At 37.6% G+C, this 21789-nt stretch overlaps 1 protein-coding gene across 1 annotated transcript; it reads left to right on the top strand.

Moving 5' to 3' along the window:
• The first annotated feature begins 426 nt into the window (after nt 1–426).
• Nucleotides 427–18394, top strand: LOC124281817 (glucose-6-phosphate exchanger SLC37A4-like). Its single transcript, XM_046717812.1, has 11 exons — nt 427–626; nt 7199–7377; nt 7950–8087; nt 8953–9047; nt 9578–9713; nt 10491–10598; nt 11422–11580; nt 12784–12869; nt 13265–13372; nt 13872–14010; nt 15204–18394. The coding sequence occupies exons 2-11, from the start codon at nt 7239–7241 to the stop codon at nt 15389–15391; spliced, it is 1296 nt and encodes a 431-aa protein (XP_046573768.1). The 5' UTR covers nt 427–626; nt 7199–7238; the 3' UTR covers nt 15392–18394.
• Nucleotides 18395–21789: the final 3395 nt, after the last annotated feature.

The raw sequence follows: 21789 nt of genomic DNA, 5'->3' as shown, positions 1-21789 counted from the left end.
TTAAACAGGTCCTCATTTTTTTATTTATAAAATTCTCAATATCTTTATTTAAAATATGAAAACAACAAACAGCTCTATTTGAACACTATTTTTTTTTGGAGGGGGGGGCAAGAATGGCGAAATTGCGTCGTGCAATAATTTCTACTGCTGCATAAATGTATGCCCAAAATATGTCATGGCCAGCTGTTCGCTGTAAACAACATGGAAGAGACATGTGACACTAATATCTGTGGAAGCAGAGACCATATTATATGGTCTCTGGTGGAAGCAAAGAAAAATCAAGAGAAAAATCGGGACATCAGTTTTTAGTGGCGCGGTAAATAAATAAACTTAAAAGTTACGCCCCTTTTAAATCTTTAAAGGGAGGTAACTAATGTCTTGCCTCTGTTGACTGGGCTCCTGTCTACCTAAACTTGTAAAAGCGCTAAACTTGCCTGCGCATACTATCAGTGGAAACAGTTTATTGCCGGTAGTGCGTGTTGTTTATCTTGAGTTGACGTTTTAGTTGTTTACATTTGTTCTTATGAAGTATATGAACTTTTGCGCAGCCTGAAGTATCTCGATATATGATGTTGTAAAGAGGGCCGAGTTGCGGACGACGACACGAAGATAGTGTTTGAGAGCTGGTAAGACACGTTGGGGGAATCTATGGGTGGGATTCTGATGATGATTTCTCAACATCCGACTAGCTATGTTTTCTGTGGCCACATTGACACAAAACAGTTCCTTTCAGCCATATGATCAATTGCCATGATGGCCATGATCTAACAGTACAACAGTTATCGATATGCAGGACGTATATGCAGCTTTTGTAAAAGGAGAGACCTGTACACTTTAGTTACGTCCTGTTACTGTTAATATTCTAGTAAAGTCCACTGAAGTCGTATTGTTATTTTGTTGTAAACATATCTACATCTGCATTAGTTATGCTGTTATAAACATTTTCACTTATAAATATTTGGAAAAGGTAGAATGAACCAAAAAGAAAACTAGCATGGGGTTGGCGGGACACTTTCATCGTGTTCATGCCACCCATTTCATCTGCATATTGGTACTCCCACCGAACCATGGTAGCATCCTTATTTATCATGTTTATAAAGGAAAGGAGTGAGCTAGTTGGACTTAATGAATTTTTTATCAGTAATCAGTTATATCCCAGCATGTGAGCTTTATATGGTAGAAAATGCAGGTCTTAGATGTTTCCATTTTGGGTATACACAAGCGCATGGATATAATGCTGACAAGCCTAAAGATATAACTGTAGGTGTCTTTCATGCTCTGAAAGGGTTTCATCTGAAAAGAGAATATGTTTGTCTCAAGTTTAAACTTTATGGCAAGTTGATTCAGGACGTTCAAATAATAATCATATTATGTGTCATAATCATCATGATGACCCAGGAATGAAAATATTGTCTCACATTTAATATATTAACTGTATTTAGACACATACATTAAGTTGGTTTCAGAATATAAGAAAATATGAAAAATGGCAGTTTGGTTAAAATTACCAATTATAGGGATAAAAACAATGTTGCACATTGCAAGGAGTGTATTGATGATAAGAACTCAAAATGTGAGAAGATGGTTGGGAAGAGAACTTTTTCTCTTTAATTCAAGAAACATAAAACAGAGGTACAGATAAGCTGTGTATCTGCGTAAATTACACAAATATTTATGTGAAAACTCAATTCCTATTAAGTCTATTGCGTCCAAGTACGCTTAAAGTTTTGTAAATACTCTATAAATTTGATCTTACAAGCGTGCATATAAAAATGTCAAATCTTAGCTTGCATACTGGTGAATTAGTTCCTGTCATCAAACCTACTAGAATTTGGAGTAAGCAGACCTATGTGCTACAGATGGAGGTTACTGAGGATAGATAAAGTAACTGAGGTACAGTGGAAGCTGTGTCACTCGGCATCTGCCAAATCCGGGCAAGTTGTCAACACTGGCATAAAATCTCAGTCCCATCTGTGGCTAGTACATTTATCATCATTTAAAAGCTCTGCAATCCGGCAGCTGGTAATTCCGGATCTTGACATGAAATGAGCCGCCCGAATATGTGTTTATATAGTAATCACCGCTGTCTAATTCGGTGCATGGTGAGGAGTCGGACAGATGTGTATTGTCACCAGTTAAATCCTGCGTTTAAATAACAAGGGATTATGAGCGCGTGGCATCACACGTTAAGTAACTACAAGTGCCGACATAGGTAATTGAATGTTTGTTCGGTATGGTTATACAAGTACATGTAATTAGTGATTGGCTAGAACAGATTAATAGACAGATGAGGCGACAAAGGCGGAAGATCTTGTTGTTTATGGATAATGCTCCAAGCCACGCCCACGGAGTGTCACTCAGCAATGTTACGCTAAAGTTTTTGCCTGCAAACACCACGTCCGTGTTATAACCTCTTGACCAAGGTATCATTCAGGCATCTAAAGTGAGTTATAAATCGTATCTCCTGAAGTCCCTCATTACAAGAATGGAAGAGACTGGTTCGGCAGATGAGTTGGCAAAATCCATCACAGTGCTGGACGCGGTTCACTGGATTTCAAAAGCATGGCGAGAGACATCGGAAGACACCATTAGGAAGTGCTTTGCCTCCTGTGGTTTTGATGCCGGTCCTATCAGAGAGGAGAGCGATGACGAAGATGACATTCCGCTGTCTAGGCTCATGTCCACTCTCGCCCCTGACATGACAACAGCAGATTTTGTCACCAGTGACATGGCCATCCCTACAGAAAACCCCGACACGCAAGAGTGGGAGGAGCAACTGTTGACGGCAACACCCAAGAAGAAGACAAAATGCAGTGTTCCTCCGATGAAGAGACAGAGGTTCCAGTTAAGCAGTCCTCCATGACAATGAGAGACTTCCTCAAAATGTGTATACGAAATGAAGCAATTTGCTTCGTCAAGCGAGACGCGCTTGCTGCCTCACACTGACAATTCAGAAAGTGTCGCTGAGAAAATTGCTCTCGAATTATCAGTTGTGAATAAACAAACCAAAATGTCTGGTATTTTTTTTAAATGTGTTGAAAAATGTGTGAATATGAGCTGAAATCTTTGTCTTATGTATTGTATTGTCAATGGGTGCAGTAATTGAGGGAAGCACGTGTTACAACACTACAATGTTCAGTTCTAGTCGTACGTAACCTTGCCAGCTCTACAGTCCGGCATGCTGTCCAAACCAGATAATTTCTTCAGTCCCGATGGGTGCCAGTTTAGACAGCTTCCACTGTATATTGAGAGGTTCTGTTTAGGATACCCAATTGAGATGAACACAAGGGAGTACACAACTCAATGACCCCAAAAGTTATCTGTAGCTCTGATAAAAAAAAGGCCCAATTATTTATATTAATGACAACACTCCCATGTTTTAGCATTATAAGATTGATAAGATGTTTTAGGCTTGATTATGGATATAAAAAAAATCAGTTAACACACTGCTTATATGCTTTTCATGCTCAAAGAACACTTTGAAACAACATTATCAGAATAGATGTTTGTGTTTTTATATTTCAAGTGACGGATGCTTCTTTTATTGCTGATGTGTTTTTATTTCAGACAAGTATGGACACATGTAGATGTTCAGTTTTGTTGAGATGTGGGAAATGTTCTGTGGTCATGATTGAATAAGAAACTGACTCCGTGGTGTAGTATCAGCTGCTGCAAGATAGTATTACAACACTTATGTACACATCTGCCTGTCAGTCTATGTCAGGCCATATACAGTAGACCTTGTTGCTGATTATGCATTTTTAGATCAGATTAATTGATTCAACACATTGTAAGATCATTAACATTTTTATGCTTGTTGTAGAATCATCATATTTTGCACTCATGGTCTTTATAGCCTAATGAAAGTTAATCCTGAAGTGTCCAGGCATAGTAGAATTGGAGTAAGGGAGTTTATTCCAGCAATATCACAGCGGGGAACACCAGAAATGGGCTTCACATGTTGTACCCATGTGAGGAATCGAACCCTGGTCTTGGCGTGATGAGCGAACGCTTTAACCATTAGGCTATCTCACCGCCCAGTAGAATTGGAACCTCCTTTTCCATAAACAATAATTTGGAATACTGTTTTGTCTGTAGTGCTTACACATGCAGATCATACAACAAAACTTGAAATTATTTTACCATTACACTAATTTACAGCTGGATGAAGTTCTATGATTGCCATACTTAGTAATGACATGTATTTTGGCTATAATAGGGGTTATTGTTGCTTATGTAATTTAAGTAAGGTATTTACTGAAATTATTTTAGTTTGAAAAATAAACTGTAAGGTTTTCTTCTCAATATTGCATTATGGCTCAAAACATTTTTTATTTTCATCCAAAGTACTCCCACTGGACAAGCTCCTTTTCAGTCCTTGTCATGTTGACATTTTGTGAAATATTTCAATTTTGTCAGAAAGCATTGCGGCCAATAATTTAAACTAGTTAATGATATTCCTTTTTGACATATATGTTAATTTACATATAATTGTAAATGGAGATTTTTTTCCACATTCTATTTATCTTTTATTGAACAGAAAAATAACTTGTACAACTGCAAAATTTAGCTATAATAATTTGACATTTTCAGACAGTAACTGGTAAAATGCAGTGTAATGTCTCTGGGCACTTCAAATATCTGATGAAACATCATGAATATGGTAAAGAAAACTCATGTTTAAAAGAAGTGATATTTGTGAGGATAGACCATACTGTAATAAAATTAAGTAAATTGGTTTTTAATTTTGTCAAAACAAAGCAAGGTCACTACTTTCCTACATTTGGTATTGTTGGCATGAAAACATCTATGAATAGAGGTTTCAGACAGGATATGCTACCTATTTCCTTATGATGAATGTCAACAAATACAGCTTTAATCCTAACAAAACACCAAGCAGAATTATATAACTGAACTATATTATTATTAATGCAGAGATTTGCTTTTGTCATGTCTTGAGGCAGCTTGGTTGCATTTCTTAATACCACACATGACAGTGTGAAGCTGTGTGATTTCTTCTGCTAAATAAGGCAATCTCTGTAACTAAATGTTTCATTTTGATTATCCTTCATATATACATGATCTATCTTGAGGTCGTACATGATGATACTGTCCCAATGATCCCATGAAGCATGACATATTGATAGTTCTACAACTCTCCGCTCGACTGACATCATAATCATGCAACACACTCATGTTCAAAGAGAAATGACAACAGCTGGCTTGGTAATGTTCATCTGGGTGAGGTCACCCACTATTGTCATTATGTCAGTACATGAAATATGAAAAATAGATCACTGTATCTCACATCCTTTTGAACTCTCCTAGAATTATATATGAACATTTTTACCTCCCAAAATTGTACGGACACCACATAATTACCCAATGTAGCTTACATATGTTTGTCCTTACAGATTATTATTTCCTGTCAGAATGCAGGTGGACAGATTTAAATTAGAAGTCACCTGAAACAGAAATTTCAACGGAACTTAATTTGAATAAAAGGTTCACTCATTGGCTTAAACATGTTGAAAATACACTAGAGACTGGAGAAAGACGTAATAGTAATTTAATTAGTCTACTAGTCCCTGACTGGGAATGAAAATTCAAGAAAGACTTAGGGACATTTCCTTGTGGACTACCCCTTTTACCATTTGCTACATCATGTACATGGAAACTCCTTAACTGATCATTTTTACAGACAGGTGAAAACCCCCAATGTATTACTACCCCTGCAATGCTCAAATAAAGACTATTAATACCCAGTGTGAAGGGACGTGTGAGTATATACCTGGTAGGGTTGTTTTGCCTGGAGCTCTATATGAAACATTATGTATCAATACATTTCACAGATTAAAATGTCATCATGTTTTAGCATTGTTGTACAGTATTTGGAAGGTTCTTCCCAATTAGCCATCTGACCAAAACAATTACAATCCACTTCATACACATAAAATAAAAAACATTTCATTTTTCTTCCTTCTAATTAAGTTCATCCTTCTTCAGCTCATCTGTGAAGAGTATTTGCCTAATCAATATCTGCCAACCTTATTGCCTGTTTACATATGCTTTTAGTCTCAACATTTATTTCTTTAGCAAGGTGAGCTCTAGTACCTCTGTATTTAATATTAATATTAATAACAATATTATCATTACCGGTAACTCTATACACAAGATGTATGCCCAAAGCGCTAACATTATTATCATGATTATTAGGTCATTGGTATACAGGGGGCAGTTGGGTTGCCCAAATGTTCGCTCATCACGCTGGACCCGTGAAGCCTATTTTTGGTGGTCCTTGGACTTGGATATATTTGCTTCAGGGTCTGTATGACAGAATACCCTACCATGATGTAGCTGGAATATTGCTAAAAGCAGCTTAAGACCAAACCCACTCGTTGGTATGCAGTGTAATGAAAGTTTTATGTGACAGTTATCCAGCAACAATTTCGTCCAGATGTATATGTTAGTCATGTTAGTCATCACCCCATTTGACCAAATGACATCAGTCTGTCACAGTCCCTGGATCGCATATTTTCCCTTCTGCCCAGCCCTTTCTGCAATGCTAAAGCCCTAAATGATGCAGAATCTCCCTTCTCACTGGTGCTCCTTTTCAATTTAAAAGGAATTGGTTGTTTCTGTCAGAGACTATGCTTGTGAATACACAATGCCATTTAGAAAGTAGTCAAAAGTAAAGTTTTGGATTACACTTTCTCAGTAAAGTTCAGACTCTAGTACTTTTGTTAGGTTGAGTCAGTGTATGAAATAAGCCAAAAATCCAGCTAGACATCAGGGCTGGTAACTTCAAAATGTTACCAGCCCAAAATGGATTTAACCAGACCAAATATGGTGAATTTACTCAGATGTATGGAACATCTAAACATTTTACCAGACCATCGGGCTGGCTAGCTGTAAATTTAGACCATCTGTCAGAAATCTAGACCGTCCCAGGCGTTCGGACAGGCCTTATTTCATACACTGGTTGCGTCGCATCCGGGATTCAAACCTCCATTCTCAGGGTGAGGCACCTATTCACCAGCACACAAAGTCAGTCATCTAACCAGTTAATGTGACTCAAACGTTTCAATAAAACATAGAATCACCCCATCATCAAGTAAATTGTATAAAATCAAGAGTGAACATGATAAAGTTCTTCATAATTTCCTAGCCTGTATGTGTTTCTTTCTCTATTATTCAGTGTTGAACATTCCACATTTGTTGAGCCCTGCCCATTCAAGATGGTGTCATACTGCCAGCAGATGGTCATGTTCTCAAGCCTCTATGTGGGCTACATGCTGTTTGTCTATGTGAGGAAGTCCTTCTCATTTTCCACACCTGCCATCATGGAGGAGGATGTCTTGGAGAAAAGCCAGCTAGGTAATTTCATATATGAACCTAGAAGTCAGTGATTGAATAACTATGACATGCTTGTGACCATGGTGTCCCAGCTTGGTAATTTCTTTTTATGAACCCCTAGGGTTCAGTGATAGAATAATTCCTCAATGTGACATGCTTGTGATTGTGGTGATCCTTACTTGGGGGCAGAACAGGTCCTCAGTAACCATCATTACCATGGTTACCCTCATTCATCAACCTGCACTGATCTGCAGGTGGACTAGGGCCCAAGGTACTGAGGTTACTCTCATTAGTCTCCCTGCAGGGATTTGGGGACATACAAGATCCCCAGTGTCCATGGTAACACTCACTATTCTCCCTGCAGGGGTCAGGATTGGGTTTGAGCATCCCATGTTATCTCCCTGTTTGGAATCCTTTGCGAAGTAGAATTTGTATGACTTCCGGGAGTAGAATGGTCCCCAATAACCCATTCTTTTCTCCGCAATGTTGATATTTGAAGTGAGTACTTGTCTAGTACTTGTCAGAGTTTGTATATGAATAAATGTTTGTATTTGCCACAGTTTGATAATCTAACAATTGAGGTGTTTGTCCAGGTTTGATAGTGAGCAGTCAGATGTTCGGCTATATGGTGAGCAAGTTTATCAGCGGCATCCTGGTTGACTTCTACAGCCCCACCTTCCTGTTTGCTGCGGGACTGTTCTTCACTGGAGTTACTGCTGTCACATTTACAGGTTTGTACATACTGCAGTAGTCCAATAGAGGGGCAGCTCATGCCTCACAAACCAAGGGAAGTTCCTTCCTCACTTGAGTTATGGCAGACACCAAAAAGTAATTGAAATCATATGTTTCCTTCAATCTACTTGAAGATCTGGGGACATCTCAGTGGGAGATAATGTTAGGTGAACTTTCTTTTTTCAGAGCTAAGACTTCCAATATCTTCTGTATGAGGAAGCTGAGCATTCCCAAAATCGTTTATAATATCTGTATGTTGAAAACAAATGCATTTGAAGAGCATGGAATGATGAGGGTGCACAATTACATAGTTGTGGGTTTGTCATATACCTTTTGTTTCTACACAAAATTTCAGATTCAAATTCTCAATGTCACAAGGCTTTATAAATTTCTTCTCTTCTTTTTAGACAGTAGATAACTGGTACATAATTCTTCCCTGAAAATGAAAATGGCCCTTACAGAACTATTAACAAAAACAGTTTCTTTGATAAGTGGGGTGGTGGAGTAACCTAGGCAGACCTAGGTTTGATTCCCCACATGGGTACATTGTTTGAAGCCCATTTCTGGTGTCTCCTGCTGTGATATTGCTGGAATATTGCTAAAAGTGGGGTAAAACCAAACTCAATCACTTTGATATGTACCTAAACTAATTTAATACACCAATGGGGATACTGACATAATGTTCAGTAGATTGATGTGTTATTATACAGACAATCAATTAGCTGAACTAAAATAGATCAATCAGACTAGATTTGGGAGTTTGGAGTTGCAGCTGAAGTGTCAGATTGTTGATCATTTTCTGACACCATGATTGAACTGGCTGACACTACTGGGTGAATGTGTTGTCCTTTTTGTGAATTGCAGTGTTCAACTCATGGATGATATTCACAGTCATCTGGTTCCTCAATGGAATTGTTCAGGGGACTGGCTGGCCGGCATGTGCTGTCCTCATTAAAAGGGTAGGATACGTTCAGTCATCTGGCAATGGGCAAAAGTATTTGAAATATTGTCAAATACCCTTGGCTATGTGTTGGAAGTGTTTTCTTCAATACCGATATATTTCTACACCAAAATAAAAGCATTATGATGTGTTTTTAAAGACTTTGTTTAATCGTTTTTCTCTATGTACTTTGAGGCTGTGAAGGCGATGAACTCTATAATATGAAGTGTAGGCTAGCTGGAAGGTTCCATAGCTTTGCATTAGAAGCATTAGTAAATAACAGAGCAGTGCATGGTTTCACAGCTGAAGTTACTACATGTCTGAAGTTGTATGAACAGTAAAACATTATTAAAAATGTTTCAATATACTGTAGATAAATAAATTCCAAAACTGTTTTAATGATATATTTTTTTTTTAATGGAATGTCAGTAGTGGGAAATAATTTAAGCCATAGATTTATTTTAAATGGTTATACCTGAACATGGAAGAAGCAGAGACTGGAACCAGTGAGATGATTCAGTTTGTTAAGTGATGATGTTACTGTTGCAGTGGTTCTCCCCGGATCAGTTCGGCACATGGTGGAGCATACTGTCTACATCCATGAACACTGCTGGCACAGTTGGTCCTCTGGTGTCAGCAGCCCTTGTTACCTCGCATGGCTGGAGGATAGGCATTATAGCATCAGGTGAGCAAATTGTATTTTTGCATGGATAAAATCCTTTCATCAGGTGGGCAGGTAGAATATTTGCCTCTTGTGGGCAAACTAAGTCATTGCAGCATGCTGGCAGATAAAATCAATGCATCACATGGGTACACTGAATCATAGCATTAGATGGACAGAATGAATCATTTCATCACATGGGTACATTATGAGTTGTTCACTGGTCACGAGGGGGGCATGGGTTGAAGGGACCAGTGAACAACGTATTTATCTTGCCGAACCCCTTAATGTTAATTTTGAATTGTTTGAAGCACGGGTACAAATCTTTTTGTAGCCATCGCTAGATTTTGCTAACTAAAAAACCCAACAGATTTAGAGTTATCTCCCTTCCTTCGATTTGCATTCACAAAACATTGTTACTTTCCGTACATCATACGTGATTCAATGTTATTCGAGATAAAGAATTACTACCACGAAGTACCAAATGAGTTGCCATTGACAGCGGGGTACATTGAAATGTTACTCACTTGCAAGCGGGGTACATTGAAAATAATAGAAGAGCGCTCAGCCAGTCAGAAAGCGACATTTATGTGTGAGGTAAGATAATAAATCATAGCATTTGGTGGACAGAGTGAATCATTGCATCACATGGGTACATTGAATCTTTGTATCAGGTGAGCAGATTAAAGCATTGCATTGGGTGGGCCCCTGGATTCATTGCATCAGGTGGACGGTTTGCCCCATTTAATGTTGAATGTTCCAGGGTTGCCTGTTTGATGTATTATGTCTTGTATGTTGCAGGTTTGATGGCGATGTGTTTTTCTGGCGTGTGTCTCCTGCTGCTACAGGACTACCCGCCAGGCAGTGAACCAAAGGCAAAACTGGATGCTCCCAAACTCAAAGATTTCTGTAAGCTGCTTTATATGATGGGATGCATTTGCAAACAATTTCACTAACACAAAACTGGAACAACACCTGCTCGTATTGTTTGTGTTGGCATATGAACAGCCATGTTTGGTTTATAGAAGGACAAATTAAGGGGCATGTAAATCATGAGGGAAAGTCAGCTTTGAATGTTCGCAGCTGAAAAGTTTCAGATTCATTTAATCCATCTTCCTATGCCGTCAGTGGCATGAAATTTTTCCAGTCATGAGATCAATACATTATTCATTGGAATTGACATTTCAGTAGCATGTTGTCACTTATAATTTGGCTACACACTCTAACGGAGACCCGTGAAGATCTGCGTTAGAATTGGTCTTCAGCAACCCATGCTTGTCGTAAAAGGGAACGAACAGATCGAATGGTCAGGCTTGCTGACATGGTTGACACATGTCATTGTATCCCAATGGCGAAGATAGATGCAAATGCTGTTTATCACTGGATTGTCTAGTCCAGACTTGATTATGTACAGACAGCCGCCATATAGCTGGAATATTGCTGAGTGCAGTGTTAAACTACAAACCAAACAACTTACAAGCTACCGTATCCAGATTGGCTGATAGGGTTAGGCTGTCGTGCATTATTGTGCTGGAGAGAGTGAGTGAGTGAGTTTAGCGTAAGAAAAGGAAACTCAGGTGAAGCTGTTTTGACTTGACATCACACTCTCTGATGCAGGCCAGTCAACCAATTTGTAAAGACAAGTTATGATAAACACACAGACTGAGAAACTATAGTCCATCTGTATAAATACACTATAATCACACAGAGAAGTGCTTGTTGTATTTTCCAGCATTAGCACAACAGAAGTCTCGTCTGCCAGTGTTGTTCAGCTGTCCATTGTACGTGATGGTCTGCATCAACTACTGGATCGTATCCTTCATCCGTGGCGGCTGCAACGACTGGGGTCAGCTCTATCTCATAGAGGAAAAGGGGCAACCATCATTTATTGGTACAGTTTACATGAACATAAGACGTGTAATGACACATAACTCAATGTAACAATTGAAGATGTTATGAATATTCATACCTTATGTAGAAAAGGTGATTACCAGTTTTGAAGGACATAACAATTCTAGAATCCATTGATTTCATAGTTATGAAAATTACATCTATGAAAATTAATTTAATTTAGATCTGTGTAATTGGCAAAATCTCAGGAAAGTGAGATAGGTTATTTGTTTATTTTTGATACATATGCTACATGATTAGTAAACCATTGCTGGAATTTGTGAAACACAAATTTATGTCATGTTTTGAAAGGAGAGGATGTTTCGAGTGGCTTTAACAGGGCTACAGATAAGGGGTGTACAGGCGTAATGTACGCCTCAAAATCAATTAAGTACGACATTATATAAGATTTCAAGCGTATCATGTACGCACATAAATACCTTTGTACGTCTAACATTTAATTTCCGTGCGTATCGTGCAAATGGAAATCTATTTCGGATAAATACTTGTCATGTTTCTTTTGCGAAACACGATTTTGACACATGAGGAAATCCCGACAGCAGGAATCACTTGCGTTGCCATGCAACGATATGCGTCACTATTTTTCGATTGGCTAAAAACTACACTGTTCCTATTTATATCCAGTCGGACCTGACATTTCGCGCATATCACAGTCTCTCAGTTATTTCTCACGCGTCTTCAAATACAAATACATGGTTGGAAATAGTGATCGATGAATCGTCCAGACAAACCACATCACCAACTCGCTCACACAAAAACATGTCAGTACTCCTTCAAAATTCTCAGTACACCTCCACTTGCAATATGATGTGTAAGTACACTCGCACCCCAAAAAGTTATCTGGAGCCCTGCTTTAATTATGAGCACAATATACTGTAACATCTTGAAGTTTTGGTAACCTTGTGGTTAATGTGCTCTCACATCATATCAAAGAAATGGGTTGGATTGTCCATACAATACATGGGTACGCTTTGTTTAGCCCATTTCTGGTGTCCATTGCCATAATATTGCTGGAAACCGCTGAAACTGTACTTACTCACTCACCCACTTTAGAATGGTGGACTTCTATTGTTGGACATTAGCTCAAACCACCATTGATTCTGTCATGGGCATATGGTAACATCATCATCTACATTCCAAGGTTTCACTTTATAACATACTGGATGTGTTACTCTTCTTACAGGAAGTGCTTTCACAAGCAGCCAGGAAGTTGGTGGAATTGTGGGATCGGTACTTGCAGGCTACATATCCGATTATTTGGTTTGTAAGGTTAGTATTATGTACAAGGATGTGGTTCTACAAAACAACCTTAGCGATAAGACGATCATAACCTTTTGAGAAGGTATGGGAGTTATAATCCTCTTAGTGCTAAGATCACTTTGTACAATGGCACCCAGGTCTATTTTGAATGGTTAGAGGTGGGAAGAGATTAAATGGGGTTTAACATCGCTGTCAAGATGATTGCAGTAAACTTACTTAATATATCCATGGAGGGTAACAAAACAGAAATCTATATGAGGCTAGGAGATTAACCATTCACTCTTTGCTCTCCAGGAGGAGATAGTTGTATTACATGCCTTCTCAAACTTGTAGGTGTCATAGACTATAACTTTGTTTTAGAGCTTGAATGTATTTACTCAGAATTGTACTACTGTTGTTTACAGAAAGGATGGCAGGTGAATCCACGTCTGAAGGTGGTGTTGTGGTTTACCTGGATGACAGCTGTGTGTATCTACCTGTTGTTGTACTATGTTAAGGCGGACTCACCTAAAGTAAGTCTAGTTTTGAAGATAGTAGTACTATTGCTATGTTCGGGAAGCCTGACAATATGTCTTGTTGTAGGCTAGTAGGCTATGTAAACTATATAAAGTGCAACTTTTGTAAGTTTCAGGAGTCAGGATGGTAGTACAAAATAAAGCCTTGGTTATTATTTTTGTTGACACTGTTATCTTCAGTATGTTAAACACTCTCTACCTCCACATAAGAGGGTGATGTACTAGCCTAATTGTTAAAGTGTCTGCTCGTCACGCTAAAGACCTGGGTTCGATTCCCCACATGGGTACAATGTGTGAAGCCCATTTCTGGTGTTCTCTACTGTGATATTGCTAGTATATTGCTAAAAGCGGTGTGAAACACACACGCATGCACGCACCCACTCACTCACCTAAGAGACTGTCTCAAAAATATACTGCCTTATAAGATATGCAAGCTTTAAGAGATGTTTTATATCTAAATTACTGAATTGTTAACTTAGGAATAATTGCTTTGTAGTTTTGGGTCAGTGCCCTCGGGTTTGGTATTGGCTTTGGACTGTATGGTGCCACGGCTATGTTTGGAGTCACATCCATGGAAACCGCTCCATCACGCATGGAGGGAACAGCTCACTCCATTGCTGCCCTTGCTTCCAATTGTGAGTACCTTTCGGAATTCGTACTAGCCCCATAGCCAAAGTCTACTACATTGTGCTGCAGACAAGTATAATTCCAAGCTGTTATAGTTAGTATTTCTCAATAAGTTTAATATATTTGGCATAATCAGTGTTTTGGGATCATTCTGCTAAATGTGGGAGAAAATGTTTGAGTGTAGTAAAGAATATTTACTACATTATTGTATGTTGACCCAAAACAATTATTTTGGAAGAATTTTGTGCATTTGATCGCACATATATAACAAGCTTGAATTTTACTTCTCAATGCGAAAAAACGTATCATAAGCACATAAAACCTGAAATATCATGTGAACAAATCCATAATAGATTACGCATATAGATCCTGCTTTTTCCCTACCTGGCTATAAAGTATTCAATGTATATTTGGACTTACATTAGGAATGCATTATATTAGTTCTATTCACGATTTTTTTCAGTATTCTTTACATTAATTTTGTTAAAGTTGTTAATGAACACCCCAACAAATTTCGGCGTAAATAGCTGTAATATTGCTGATGTGGCATAAAGCAATAATTATTCCTTCTTTAACAATTCGCAACGCCTCACCAACAACTCTCCTTGAAATGAATGTTAGCCTTAAGAGATACAAGGTCTCCCTACTACTGTATCCTAATTTGGTTTCCTTTTGTCTCAATATCATTCTGGTCATGCGAAGTTTTTTCAAATCCCTCATATTAGGGTGATTACAAAAGACCATGTTGTGTTGGTGTTCTAAGTGAGCTCTCGGTATTCATCTTAAAACTACATGGTACCTCAGTGGGTTAGCACTAATAAACCAGCATCAAACCAGGCTAATAAGAGCAGCCAGACACTCATTCATGCTCATGGCTGTGTAAGTGTAATAATCTCGGATTTGAACTCCATTTCACCTTGACCTGTGAAGATCCGGGTTAGAATTGGTCTTCAGTAACCCATGCTTGTCGTAAGAGGCGACTAATGGGATCGGGTGGTCAGGCTCGCTGACTTGGTTGACACATGTCATTGTATCCCAGTTGCGTAGATCAATGCTCATGCTGTTGATCTCTGGATTGGCTGATCTAGACTTGATTATTTAGACTGCTATCGTATAGCTGTAATATTGCTGAGTGTGGCTTTAAATAACCAACCAACCAACCAACCTTTTCACCTCACATAATTCAGCCTTTCTGTTGCAGTGGGTATTGTAGCATCGGGCCTTCCTCTGAGTCTGATTGCAAGGTTTTACAACTGGCATGCATCATTCATCGTCCTTGGTTACCTATCGATGGGGTCAGCACTGCTTGCTTACTTCAGTCAGTGGCCATTCAGTCCGCCATCAGAACAGGAAGAAGTTGACAATGCTGACGACAAGAAAACAAACTGAAGCGATGTCATTGTTGTTTTATTTCACATCTCAGTCAGAATCATTCAGCATATTTTACATTCAGATGGGATTTATCCAGACATATAGATAGTAGTGTATAAGTCTAAGCAGAAATGGTTCTTGAACCAGATTGAAAGGACAAGATGGGCTGTTTAGTAGGGGTGAAACGGTACGCTCTTACCAAAGTATGGTATGTATTACGGTACAAGGCATTCAGTTCGGTCCGTTTCGGTTCGGTATATGAGATATGATCATAGCACAAAAAATTGACAAGAGCCAAACCTTTCATTGTTTAGTAGCATGGGAAAAAAATAACCATAATCTTTGCTATTTTGAATGAACAAAATTGTCATTTAATGACTAGATAGAAGAACGGTACGAAAAGCGAAAATACCGAATTTTTGGATTGCATTATGGTATACTGAACCGAAGGCAAAATACTGAGGTTCTAGTAATACCGCGGTATACCATTTCGCCCCTGCATTCAAGTTCTTTTTTTTTCCAAATAAGACATGAAGTAAATGTTGTAGGCATTGTTAACCCTACAGCCTCGCTCCAATCATTTGATTGTATCAACATGTTCATCAAGACAAACACATTAATTACAATTACTTCAGCTTGAACTTCCTTGCATTCAGTAAAATTGTGATACTCCGGACACCGGGGATGTCCATCATCCTTATAATGACTTCCTCGCACTATGTTTGTTCATGAGACCTCATCAGCTACCCAAGTCAGTTATTTACAGTATTAAAGCAGTGTTTTAATATTTTCCAACCAGATTGGCAAGTCTCAATAATTTGTCAGTCCAGTTAAGAAGTTGTCAGACCAGACATTTATGTAACTGACATGTTCCATACATTCCATGTTACATTACCAAAAGTTACACAAAGTATTCTCATTGGATGCTTTCTATGGATGCAGAGTAAATTGAGCCAATCAGCAATTGCCAAAGTCAACATCACTGTCAAATCTCATCAACTGGTCATACATCATTCTTCTATGCAGAATAATTATTGGACATTTCCTGTGACATATAAACATCGGGTTATTTTCTAAATATCACTTTACGATATAAGTTCATACCTCTATTTTACTATGTCTATGACAAAAAGCAGCCAGACAGTCTGACATGCATATTTTAATTTGCCATCTTAGCCTGTCTTAGACAGGTGGGTTGGGGGGATATGGAAAACACTGGTTAAGATGTTTGAATCTCTTCAAGAGCTGTACCTGTTTAGCTCTCATCAATTTTAATGCAGACTAGATGAAGGTCAGTTTAGTCAGCAATCTTGAATTTCAAATTTTGTAGCCCATTGTAACAATTTGATTCTGTTGCCCATTTCAAAATATCCAATATATGATTGCTTTATTAATGATATGTGAGTGATAAATATGAATGACTTCATATTGATCATATATCATTAGCATCACATTGTGCTCATTTACGGTCTCGTAACATAACTGTAACTTAAGAGAGATTATGCTTAAACCCATAACTCAAGAACACCCATTTTGAGCCACATCATCTGATTTCATTCATGCAGAAAAAGATGTCAAGGAAAAGTTAAATGGATAACATTAAGTAACAGCAACATACATATACATTACTGAATCATTCAGTTCATTGTATTGTGAGCTGTAAAACAGCAGGTGACTTGAGGGAACTACAGGTGATACGCAAGCAGTAAATGTGATCCAGAAAATAGTCTAGCGATATTTATAGAGGCTCTTTTATACAACCATCTTCATTGATCTAGTCATTTTACAGCATTGTCACCATTCAAACTTCCTTCAAGACCTCTTTTGTCCATATATTCATGATAGCCTTGCATTGTTATCATAAATGTCCTTATATTATTTACCAACTTAAGTTCATGATTGCATCTTAAACACAACTATCTTTACATATGATGTCCTTTAATCTTTGTCACATCTCTTTTTGAACCTCATTCTGTTCTTCTTATATTATCCATGTATTTTTTCATGTAAAGTTAACATCCTTAAGTCTGTATCATTATGTTGGATATCCCCATGTCCTAAAAACTCATTAAGTTTTGTCTTTAAGTGTTTACATGTCCTTATGTCACATGCTCTTATGTCTTTGATGAAGTTCACTCAAGTCTCATGAACGTAATGTTATGAAGTCCACATCAGTTATACTGTACAGTCCTTATGTAGTTATACTGTATTTTTAGTTTTTTGTTATTTTGTTTTCATTTCTGACTGTTGTCTGAAGATCTTTCTTACTCCACAATGTTAGTGTCAGTTAGGCCAGAAACTTATGTTCCAAATCATAAGATCAGCATGTTTTGTCTCAGTGGGCAGAACTCCATGGCAACAGTGATGGAGGTTCATTTAGGCAAGGAAAGGTAACTTTTTGTTGGCATCTGAGATTATCTATTCAGCTGAATTTTCTATTTGCATGGCATGTTTTGAATGATCCGCCATTGTTTTAAACTTTTCATGGCCTTTGGTGTGCAAATTTCTTACTTGTTCTATGCTTTCAAGTTGGAAGGATAGGCAGATCTAATGTTTCCTGGTGTTTGTATAGGCATATGAATTTGCATAAAGTTTAGAATACCTGAAGAAAAAATGATCTTTGGAGTTGTTAAAAAAATGGATGTTTAATCTCAAGAAAAAGAATCTACAATTGCTCTTAGGTGTCTGAGGAACAAAGGTCTTTCACTGTACAGGATTCTCTCAAACTCTGCCCGATAGTTCAGTTGTCTTTGTTATCTGTTCTTCAAAACATCTTAAGACTACCTTTATCAAACCAAGAACAGCATTGAAACTGTGCATGAAACATGTACAAGTAGAATATATCATAGCAAGTATGATTCAAGTCCCCCACGTTCTTGTCCTTTGGCAAGTAGACATGTTTCGGATTGTTTTGCCATACACTTGTTTAGAATCCACCTCAAAATTTTCACCACTGCCTTGATCCATAGATGAAGATGATAATTACAAAGTACCCAACCACTCAAGTACTCATCGGGAAAATCAAGACACTCTCATTTTCATATCCTCAAGGGTCACTGATAAGGTCATCTTCTGTTCACCGTGGAGTGTTGTATCAGAATTCCGGTAACGTGTTCAAATCCTCGTTTATGTTTCCAAGTTTGTATTTTTTTTATTCCAGCATAGCAGAAAGTAGGTACAATCACATTGGCATGAACAGTTGTACAGGGCCTAGATTTTCTAAACTCTCTTAGCGCTAAGATAGTCGTAAGTTAAAGTTAATGTATGGCACTTAAGACTATCTTAGCGTTAAGAGAGCTTCGAAAATCTAGGCCCTGGCTTGTTTGAGAGACAAAGTTCAAGAGAGGCACAATGAGAGCAAAGGGAAGTAACTGTTTCCAAGTTTTTCAGCACCATACCATCTTTAACGGAAATACTGTTCTAAATGGTATTAAACTCACTCATTCCTGTGTGCATCCTGCTGATTTGGGGAGTCTTGTTTCAAAATTATTCGCTTCCCTTATCTTTGCTGAACAAATGGAAATATAATCAGATTCTTGATTTTAAAAATCCCCACCCCCGACATAAACTAAAGTAATAATTTCTCCTGTACCAATTCTGTATAATCATGTTCAAGGCATTGCAGAATCACTTTAATGGCAAACCTCTTGATTTGACTCATCTTTTTCAGTTTTAGCAGCTTTACAAAAATGCATGAATGTATGTCAGTTTATGTATTAACTTGACATCATCAACTGAACAATGTATATTCAAAGGAAGTGTCACCATTCCTGCTGGAAAGTGTGAAACTTGTGGTAATTCTATCTCTATTTGTACGTATGGAAGGTTGACATGTTGTGATGGAAATATGCACATGTTTATGCATGTGTGTACACCTATTCATCATCAGATCCACATTATCAGTTCAAGATCAAAATATTTTTCAAATGACATGATGATAAAGTGGAACATTGAAAAGGTAGACACCAGACTTTAGTATTTGTTTTTCACCAACATTTCATTTTGTAATGTTTTTTTTCTCATTGAAGGAAAATTTGAAAATGTTACTTATTTAATGTAAAACAAAATAAGGAATATCAAAACCTGTTTGCGTGACAAATATTGATTCTTGTGAGTTTGTGTTAACAGTTATTGGAACTGGCAACAAGAGAGAATCATTAGAAGGTTGGGGTTGGCTTAGTGAATGAATATTACTTTTTGCTGCATTAGCCTTTTAAAATATGTTCATGTTTGTTATTTTGCTGATTGTGACTACTGTTTATAAGTTGTTGTGCTATATTGGTGCCTTCATTTATTTCCATTTTTTGTTTCTTTGTCCGATTTTGTTTTAGATGTTGAAATGGAGTACAGTAAACTACGGCTATAAGAAACTCAAAGGGACCATTAATTGTAGTTTGTTATAACCGTTGTTTCCACTGTCAGACATCTTGGATCAAGTCGCGTGACCACATTGTCACATGACAAGCAACAAAAGCATGCAAAGGTGTGTATACTCTGACAAGTCAGCCGCGTATTCCATCTCAAGTACATTTTCAGGGTGTAAACAATTTGTGAAGAACATGCAGAAAGATACTGATAGTTTGGTCTTTTTTTGAGTGACATTGGAGTGGTAACATTTTAATCAAATAATCCTTTTCTGTCTGATTTAATTGACATTGCGTACTGTTATCCCCGACATGTATATATTGATTGCTTCTGTTGTTTATGGCATATGTTGGTGTTTTCAATATCATTCTTATCACACAGTTGCTCAAGGTAATCATTTCTCTTTGTTGATTTATTGTGTTCAGAATGCAAAGTAATATTTTGTGAAAAAAACAACAAACCAGATCACAATTTGATAAAAACTGACATCCTTGATATGAATCATGCGTTTATTTGGGTAAGAGAGTAAGGTACATTTGTATGTGGTATTTACATATATGTGTCTAGTTTTCTGTGTTTTGTTCAAATTTAGTGTGAATATACATATACATATATATGTCACTCCTCTAATACTATTGTGTATAATTACTATTGCAGGTGTGAAGGGTTGACTAATTCACTGAGAAGTGATGAAATCAGTAATGTTGAAGGAGTCTCAAAAATACACATTTAGAGTTAGGTATTATACTACCTCCTTTTAACAGTAACTTTTAGAGTTCTGTATGCTTGAGTCATTAATTATTAGTTTTGACATGTGCATGCTTTTTTTCTCTTTTGACATGTATACACTGATACTGATGAATTTATTCATCATATTGTTGAATATTTATCTATGAACATGTAGTCCTTTGTTCAACAAAATAGAAAGATCCTTAGTGAGAATAGTTTCCAGATGGTAAATGCAGTATCCAGTAGTGTTTAATTGGCATAAGGTGGAATCATGTGTTAATATTGACAGTGGTCGGTTGGGTAAACACTATGTACATGGATCTTGGTATTGAGTTGTCCATTCTTGGTCATTCAGGGCCCACCTGATCAGTCACAGTTCGCTAACTGTCTTTATTTCAGGGCTTCAGTAAATTGACATTAACCTTTGGATCCATTCCTGTGTTTCTTGCAAATCTTATTGTACCCACCCTTGCTTTGCATTGGTCATTTTGAATTTGCTGATCCTCTGTCTAATGGACCAATAAGAATGCAAGTTACAAATTTGGGTTGGTGTTGGTAATCAACAACATGGCAGCCAGTATAATTTGTGTTGTTTAATACTGCACTCACCAATAGTCCAGCTATATGGCTGCGGTTTGTAAATAATCGAGTCTAGACCAGGCAAACGAGTAATCAACAGCATGAGCATTAATCTACACAATTGGGATGTGATACAATGACATGTGTTAACAAAGTCAGCAAGCCTGACCGCCTAGTCCCCCTCATACGAACCATTTGTGAGAATAGAGTTAGCTGGAAATTCAACTTTGAAACTAACACAAGAAAGAAATTCCTAAAAAAAACACACTTTTTGCTGTAAAGGATTTTATCATGTCTCACTTCCCAGGAAATCAAGCATGGTTAATTTGAGATTGCAAGAACCATGGGAATGGATTGAGAGGTTTGTGTAAGTTAACTGAAATACGAGCCCTGGAGATATTGCCATAAAGGCGACTGGAGTTGGAGGAATGCAGTGGATGTATTGATCTGACAGGATGGATGGCTGCGTTCTAGGTTTAGATAAAACAGTGATGTTACAATGGTTACTGGGTTGGGTTGTGGATTGGATGGGACTATGTGATTTACACAATATGGTGCTGTTAGAAATATTTATTGATCATGCTCATCCATTAGAACAGATATTTATGACTTATAAAGGGTTGTACAGTTCTATTTACTCTGAAGCTGAATGGATTGAGGTGTTCCATCAGCATTACTTTCAATCCATGAAACTTAAAGGGAAAATGAGGGTTCTTTCACAGATATATGTAGGTGAAGGATTT

This window comes from Haliotis rubra, unplaced genomic scaffold, assembly GCF_003918875.1.
Source record: "Haliotis rubra isolate DU_JTF1 unplaced genomic scaffold, ASM391887v1 Scf29, whole genome shotgun sequence".
Taxonomy (NCBI): Eukaryota; Metazoa; Mollusca; class Gastropoda; order Lepetellida; family Haliotidae; genus Haliotis; species Haliotis rubra.
The sequence above is the reverse complement of the archived record's forward strand: the minus strand, read 5'-3'. Positions and strand labels throughout refer to the sequence as shown.